This window comes from Notothenia coriiceps, unplaced genomic scaffold, assembly GCF_000735185.1.
Source record: "Notothenia coriiceps isolate Sejong01 unplaced genomic scaffold, NC01 NC01_scaffold00012568, whole genome shotgun sequence".
NCBI classification, from domain to species: Eukaryota; Metazoa; Chordata; class Actinopteri; order Perciformes; family Nototheniidae; genus Notothenia; species Notothenia coriiceps.
The window spans coordinates 1,587,905-1,596,616 of NW_011345269.1; the positions used below are offsets into that span (position 1 = coordinate 1,587,905).

Sequence of the window (8,712 nt, forward strand, 5' to 3'; positions counted from 1 at the left end):
GTGTGTGTAGTGTGTGTGTGTGTGTGTGTGTGTGTGTGTGTGTGTGTGTGTGTGTGTGTGTGTGTGTGTGTGTGTGTCTTATTGTGTGCACTCCGTTATTACCAAGATTATTAAATTATGAAGCCTTCACTGCTGTTGTCATGGCCTCAAGTGCTTTCGGAAATATGAGCTTCTATTTTTGTCTCGGGCCAAACATCCAATTTGAGACACAAACAATTCATGACTCGCTTAATAAGAGCATCGGAGGATAAAAAGCAAAATGAGGAAAAAGACATTTCAACCTCAAATAATTGGAGATGACATAGTTTCCTCCGCAGCTCCTAATGATCATACTGTGATTGATGCTGATGTTTTCTGCCTGCAGGAGAATGACTACCTACAGGAGTGCCTTGAAGTGGTGCAGCAGGAGTTCATGATCTTCAACCGAGAGAAGTAAGAGAACACGAGCAGCAGACCGTCCATAACGTGATGCATCAATACAGAGAGATGACGATATTAAGAGAATAACACTGTGCTGCCCTTCTCCTTCATTGAAAGGCACAATCATTTCTTCATGAAGGAGAACATGTTAAAACTGTTTTTTCACCAGTGGCCATTGGTTCTCCATTGTGCTAACATTACTCTATATATATATATATATATATATGCTCTAATATCAATTAGAGCAAAAAATATCAATCCAACGGTTTTGTTAGATTTGTTCACACATTCATTTAGTCAGAAGATGACACTAATCATGCCTCCCTGCTCAGAGAAACATTCTCTGTCCTCAGTCCTGGAGTTGGGGAAGTATTTTAAGTAGAAGTTCTTGGAAAGGAATAATCATTTTACTTAATTTCCTTAGCTTTAATAATCTACTGTATTTAGTCATATGTTTACAAACATGCACTTGGTCACAGTGAACTCAACAAAGATGTTTTAGGCCGTTATTCAAAAATGTAATTTTTTTTTAAAAGGGCAATTTCCCTTAAATGCCTAAAACATTAAAATGATCAGTGATGACATTTTGGCCAGTCATGGGTTGAAGTTTTGAACAACTTGCAAAGAACTAGTCATGTTTTAACTTGATAGTTTATTATGACTGCTAAAAAGAATGGGCAGATCTCTTTAAAGTAATAGTTTTTTTTTTTGTACTTAAAGGTTCACAAATAATGCTTTTATTGTAATAAAGAGTTTAAAGTATCCCCCACCACCAGCTGCATTTGAACAAAGACTTGCACGTGGAGCTAAAAGTGAACGTGCCCTGAAGCGAGAACGGTGTCAGGAGATTATCAGCTGCACAGCAAATACTCATTTATTAGACAAAATAAAGTGTGCAGTGCATCTGGATAAAGTTTCTGGTACAGGAAGTTATTTAGTTTACAGGAGAGGAGTGCATTTTATTCCAAACCTGCCTGACCGCCAAGCCTCTGTGAGCAAATGACTTGGGTACGTTCAGTAAATCGTAAATTACAGAAGGTTATAAAATCCCCCCCTTCTGCGGCTATAATATTATTTTTGTAGATGTCAGTCAAATATATACAGTACATCATAAATATAGACAATGAGGTCCGTCTCTCATTGGATATTTGTCCTCTCTGCGATGTTAATGGAGGAATATTGGTTCAGCGCGGCTCTAAATGATCGCCTCATTTATTATTGACTGGGCCCTGCCACTGCTCTGTTACTGGAATCCTCCTGTTTGGAAAATGTCTTTTTATAGCCCTTTGCTCTAATTAATGGCAATCTGCTTCTATTTATAATGGAGGGCATAATATCTAGAATTATGCACAGCAGAGATGAGTACCATATAATAAACTCAAAGCCTCTCATTACGTTCAACCACTCGCTATTTATTTCTGTCTGTGTTTCTGTTACTACTTTTCTGAGGACTAAATGAGGGGGCCTGAACTTCCAAAAGGGCTTAGAATTCAAATCAGATTAAGAGGTCTACCTAATGTGCATGTATGCAGATCATATTCTAGTTTGTCTAACTGATTTCTTAATTTTGTCATAAAAACCATGTCTGTTGACATGCCTTGAATTTGCCTGAACATTTCAGCGCTGGCCTTTACCGACAGAACCCTGTCATCTCCCAGTGAGACGTTTTCGTTGCCATCTTTACTTAAATCTCCTTCTTCTTCACCTTTAGGATTTCTGGTTTCTTGCCGTTTTAAGCGAGTAGCAATATAAATCATGAAATCGAGTTCAATAACTTACAGGCCCAATTCTCACAAATTGAAGGAACCAACACAAAGTACTCAGATCTTGTACTTAAAGGTCCCATGTCATGGCCATTTCTACTGATCATTATTCCATTGTTGAGGTATACTAGAATAGATTTATACTGTGCAATTTTCCAAACTCACATTGGTTTCTCATACAGCATCTCTGTATAGTACACGAGGGGATAGGACGTGCTGAGCGCGTCCACAGGGGGTGCGTCACAGGGGGTGCGTCCACAGTTTTCACTGCAGAGAGGAGTGGTTGTTTTGACCATCGAGTCATTTGGGTATGGGCACGTCACCATACCCAGGAAGAAAAAGAGAAATCCCCAACGAGGCGTTCTGGGGCAGCATAGACAGGTCTTTTCTGTGTTAGAGTTTTACTCGCTACAGGGTGTACTTTGAGGGTTTGTGACTCTGCAGACCGTTTACATGCAGAAGCTACATAACACACAAGGGGACGGGTAATAACCAGAAAAGCATGACATGGGACCTTTAAGTGAAATCAGAATCAGAAACGGGTTTATTGCCAGGTAGGTTCACACGTACGAGGAATTTGACTTGATGTCATGGTGTATACATAAAACATAAAACAAAAAATAAAATAAAAATACACAGATAGCGAACTATATTAAGAACACTGTAAAAAAAATATTGATAGATAGCAATACAATAAAGTTAAGCAGTAATTTACAGCGAAATAGAATGCAGTGAATTATAGAATATGAAATATGTGTAGTAAGCAATATTTGAACATTGTGTGCATTAATGTAATGCATATATAGTCTGCCTTATGGCTGAGGTAAAGTTTCAGTGAGGGGGGAGGGCCAGGAAAGTAGTGATACCAGAGTGTACACATACACTCTGTTAAGTAAACGTGCTGCATTCATAATTGTACTTAAGTATAAGTACAAACAGACTGGAGCATCCAAATATACTGTACTTAATTTTCCAAAAGTAAAAGTGCTCATTATGCAGAATGGCCATTTTCTGAATAATTGATATAACATTACTGGATTATAATAAGTAATCCTCAAGTGTGTACATCCTTTTCATGATGTTCATCCATTTGTCTTCTTCCAGGTGATCCATAATGGTATATCATAATTAGTAGTAGCCTATTTACTTACATTAAGTTAGAAAAATTATCAAATTAAATAAAATTGTTCTCTTTAATAAAATCTCAAAACTTTTATTAAAGTCTCCTTTTGTCTTTTGTCCAAAATTGTGAAGGCCTTAATTATTTTCTCGGAAATTCACTTCAAGGACTGTGGAAGCATTTTTAAAGCTTTATATCTGATATTCTTGTCTAGATAATATAAGTTCTTGTCTCAAAGGGGCTTCCTCGTGTTCCTCTCTCCCTCAGGTTGAAAAGGCGTCAGGAGGAGGGTCCGCCCGAGGCCGGGGGGGATGATGCCAGTGGAGACGGGGACGGGGACGGGGAGGCTGAGGGCGGGGCCACCGACGAGGATGCAGCCGAGCCAGAGCCGGAGCCCGAGCCGGAGCCCGAGACCTCCTCCAAACGGAGCATGTGCGGCTCGGTGTGCTCCTCCCCTGGCAGCTGCTAGCCCTTCAGCGCCTCAGAGACCCTCGCAGGCTTTGCCAGCTGCAGTGTCTGTGCCATGCCAATAGAAACATTTTCACCTCTCTCTGTTGTAGCCAGGAGCGGAGGGGCCGCACAGCAGGACCCCCAATTTTCCCTCCTTTTTCCCCCTGTAGCATCCTTCAGGTAGGGCATGAATGAAGCAGATTTCCAGAGAGTCCCCGTCTCCTGCACCCATACGCCCTAGAGTAAGCTCTAACTTCTATGCAATCTTACAGTATAGCATGACAAATAAAGTATCACTTACTAGGAGGAGTTGTTCACAAGCAGGAAGCTCCACGAGCATGATGACATCCCGAGAAATAGCCGTCCACGCTCTTTGGGCCATTGTGGTTTAGGGTGAGGACGCCTCCCCTCTCAGCCTTCCTGTTCAAAATCTGATGGGGGCGACTGAATTATTCAGCACACGCAGCCAGCCACTCAGTTTAGGCTATTGCCTGAGTCTTCAGTTCACTTCCTCTCCCCCAGTCTCTTTCATGTAATGTGTGCCCCAATTCAGAACGCTGGTTTCTCCTGGAGCAACTTCTCCGAGACACATGTACAGTAAGTGGCTGTGTTCAGACAGGCCAAGAAATTGCGGCTGGTTTCATGTCGTAAACCCGTTTCAAGTTGTGCCTGTCGATGATAATCAGTATTCGTTAATCTCATCGTAGCCATGGGTGCATTAAAGGTCAGAATGTTAGTTTGATTTTCCTCTCTAATGGCGCTTTTCCACTGCAGCACGTAGCACGTTTTTTTTTGCTTTTCCACTAGGGGTAGTTCCGGCTCAGGGCTACTCTTTCACCTTTTTTCTGGCCCTCCAAAATCGAGGTTCTTACCGGGCCAACAACCGGGCAGAATATGCTAAACTAGTGACGTAAACACTCTCGACTGCTGAATGGTCAGAGAGAGAATCGCTGGCAAGGGGGCTACAACTACAACAAAATGAACATATTTTACCGTGATTTAATTGTAATACACGTTTCAAAATGATGCCGAAGTAACAACATACTGATACCGGTCTGTAGACAAGACGGCAGTTGAAAAACCTTTTAAAATGCTTGTTTTCTGAATGGAGATCGGCTAACGTTGTATATGCGCCGTCCACACTCACAACACAACAATGGCCTACAGACACAAATACACAGATGGTCTGTGGTTTGTACTTGTTTAACTGTTGTCTAGTTTCTGAACAGATATGAGGAGCTGTGAGCTCTGAGGGCTAACAGCTAACGGCTGATGTTTTGGTTCTTGTGGTTCGCATTGAAGATGACGTCACGGCAGTTTTTCGCAGCGTTGCTCCGTCCGCCAAACAGCCTATCGCCCCGCCTATCGCCCCGCCTATACTGCGTTACTATAGTTACTACCCCAGTTCCTAAACTGTAATGGAAACGCAGCATAAAGTGAGCCTGGCCTACCAAGGCCTAACCATACCGTACTAAGCTGTGCTAGGTCCTGCAGTGGAAAAGCGCCATAAGTTTTAGATAACTTATTTTTCCAATCTTTTTTAGGATGATAAGGTTCTATAATTGATGGGAAATCAGTGCAGCAATCAGAAAGAACATGTTGCTTGTCTGTGATTGTTACCAAGATGTATTTTAGCCCTGCTCCATTCTCTGACTCATCATCAGAACCTGTTCATGGGGGAATACTGTAAATGCCAATCACTAACAATCCCATTTTTAAGAATCTATTAGAGAATTCTGCTTACTTCATCATCTCTTTAAGTGCTTGGTTATAAAGATCTTGTTGAGCTTGTTCCAGGGCTGTACTTAAATGTGTAGCTGTGCCCTGTTGGTACTTCAAATCATATAGATGAGCTAGCCTATTACTGTCATAGTGATAGCGGTACATTTAAGGGGTCCCATTCATCTCAGTCTGAACACCTGGGAACATGTAGCAAAGGTTCACCTTAAACCCTAAGGCCTAATCAAATAAAGTAAAAACGTGTAAATAGCATACAGTGTGGGTAATTTAACTCACCACAGTTTTATGTGGGACTGCAAACTCGACATATAAAAAAGGAAGAGCCTTGTGAGCTTTTGTTCTGCTCTTCTTTCCAAGTGTGCAGGCACAACTTGTAGGCAAAATATGCCAAAGCTTTTCTACCATTTGCATAACCATTTCTAAGGAACTCTGAATGTGTAATTGTGTGTCTCTTTTTCCCCGGTATGAAGTCAATGTTCCTTCTGCAAGTGAAAATACTATCATTTATACAGTTATATTGTGTATAAAGTAACTATTTCAGGTAAGTGGAAGACCTTAAAGCTAAATGTATACATTCTGGGATATACACTTATTGGCTGTCTTTAAAAGAAAACAGGAGATGATCCCTCTCATGTCTAGAGCAAAAAGGCGATTAGCATAACTAAACAAAGATTAGCAGCAGGGGAAAGCAGCTAGCTTGACTCTTAAGTTAAAAAATCCTTATTACGGTAACAACAGTAATTAAAAAAAATACTTTCATTTTAATTAATGTCAGAAGAAGTTCATGCTCACAAATGTGGAGCAGTGAGTTTTTGTAAACTGTAGTAGGTGGATACTAAACTTTGGAGAAAGCTAGGCTAGCTGTTTTAGGAGACTCTAGAACAGGGGTGTCCAAACTACGGCCTGCGGGCCATTTTTAATTGGCCCCCAGCAAATTCAAAAGGTATAATGGAATGCGGCCCACAAATGAAACTTGAGTTTGTCTTATATTGTACTTCTTAAATATATCTGTAAACATATGTTACACAGTAGTGTTCATGTGTTAATAAACCCACTTTCAGTCAATTCAAGTTGAAAATATGTTCTAACAAAAAAACGTTGATAAGAAAAAAGCCCAATAACTTAATTAAATAATAACCTTGAAATATACCCTTCCTATTTCCTCTTATGATAAGCAATATGAGGCTTCTGTTTGAAGGAATGAGGAGCTGCTAAGAAAATAAATGAAACCCTATGGAAAGCTGTGATGTAGGCTGTATCAAGCATAATTTACTTACATTTGATTGATTTAGCTAACTTACATTATAACTTCACTTATGAGGCAATAAACCTCACCTTTAGTGAGTGGCCCAGCCCTTCGAATATTTTTCTGTATGTGGCCCTCTGTGAAAAAAGTTTGGACACCCCTGCATTTGATGTTTACACAGCTTTTTTTTTTTTTACTGTGAGTCACGCTACTTACAGTTCTGACTCATCAGTGGCCTGCAGAGTTTTAATGTCATCTTTTAGTTCCAGCTCAGCTTGTTTCATACCTCAAGATGACCAGCTGCTAGCCCTATGGAAAAAAAGCAGACCAAAACCGCACCCCCACTCCCTTCACTGGCTGCCAGAGGCTGCACACTGTACTGGTCCACTGTGCAGAGAATGGATCCAGCCCATCCTACATCCCGGACATGGTTGGACCACCCCTTCACTCTGCATCAGCCAATCAGCCTGCTACTACCTCACTGCGAGTGAGAGCCAGTTCCCCCTTACCAACACACACCTGTTTGCTTCCTTGACTCCAAAATAATGGAACGAAACACGTATCAGGACAGCAGGAAGTCTGCAAGTCATCCGTTGCAAAATGAAATCCACCTGTTCGCTTTTACCTTGGCCATCAAATTCAACAGTGAAAATGTGCCAAAACTCCTAGTTAATCTGAACATGGGCATCGTCAGTGAACTGAGACAGAAACCATCCGTCACTTAGAGGAGCCATGACCTAGCAATGTGAAACTTGCTTTAATATAAAAAAAGGGAAGTTTTCATTATGGAAGAAACTAGCTATAGAGACCAAAAGCATTTTTGTACCAGGCTGTCAACATGTTTATTTCTGCAGCATGCTCAGATTTTAAGATCGATTGGTAGCTTGTGAAAAATGTGTCCAATGTTTACACCTTGGTGACCGTGAAGTGAAGGCAATCTGTAATTTCACAAGTTTTTCGAGCATCAGAATCAGAAAGCCTTTAATGGTCCCAGGGCGAGGAAATGTACGACATCACAGCAGCTACAGACACAGATCCCAACACCACACATAGAGACTCGGGTTCCCACGGTACCTGGAAAACATGGAATTAATTTTTTCATTTTCAGGGTATGGAAAAGTCATGGAAACTGAGCAAAAGTGAACACTTACATGGAAATAGAAACAGTTGTCTTGGAAATTTTTATTGGATGAGGTGTAAAATAGTAATAAAATGAAACTATTCCCTTTGGAGAAAAAATAAGATGAGTTTATAAACCCTTTACATGTGAACGCTTTTACTGTAAAGGATAGAAACTGGATGCATCCCATGTTTAGAGCATGGCTCTTGGCATCCCTATATAGGTAATAATATGAAGGGATGTTTGGATTTGATGGGGGCAGAGCAACTTGAGTGACATAGAGACTCTTAAACAGATATATAGTTTCAGGATTGAGGATCAGGAACTCAGGAATAACCGGAAGTACTAACCCACGAATCACTAGGAGGTCTCTGACATTTCGCATCAACAAAAAAAAAACACAACAAACAACAAGCGAAAAAAAAAAAAACCCCAGCCACAACGGGACCCTTCGCCACTCGACAGTGAAACCTCTCTTAATGCAAGCTTTATCCTCAATGTAACGTCAGGCTGTGTTTTAACTGTGGTAAAAGCTTGGGTTTATCGCAACGTTAGTTAAGTAAGCAGTGCAATCTTGCTAACTACGCTAGCAGCTTGAGTTTCGAGTTCGTTTTGAATTTGGTATTTTGTTAATGATGGTTACGGGCAAAGCACATTGAAGTGGCAATATTGCTAGCCAACATTTCAGATTTGCTAAACTAGCTATGTGTGTGTCTAGCTTGCATTGGCTGAGCTAAAGACCCAATACATTTTCACATTTAAGGCCCACTGTGACTTAACTTCTAATACCTACTTTGAGCATGAGATAGTCAGTCTCTGATACATTTTGCTTAACATTCATTCTTACTACTCG

The 8,712-nt window shown here is 40.7% G+C and overlaps 2 protein-coding genes across 2 annotated transcripts in view; one reads left to right on the top strand and one right to left on the bottom strand.

Moving 5' to 3' along the window:
- LOC104947399 (serine/threonine-protein kinase 32C) overlaps nt 1–4,570 on the top strand; it is an 8,383-nt gene extending 3,813 nt beyond the window's left edge. Inside the window, exons 3-4 of the mRNA XM_010773398.1 lie at nt 365–432; nt 3,571–4,570. Coding sequence (XP_010771700.1) covers nt 365–432; nt 3,571–3,772 — 270 coding nt within the window. The 3' untranslated portion in view covers nt 3,773–4,570. The remainder of the gene's footprint in view (nt 1–364; nt 433–3,570) is intronic.
- A 3,150-nt stretch (nt 4,571–7,720) lies between these two features.
- Nucleotides 7,721–8,712, bottom strand: part of LOC104947467 (serine/threonine-protein kinase MARK1-like) — a 6,600-nt gene continuing 5,608 nt past the window's right edge. The window contains 1 exon segment of the mRNA XM_010773478.1: nt 7,721–7,761. Coding sequence (XP_010771780.1) covers nt 7,721–7,761 — 41 coding nt within the window.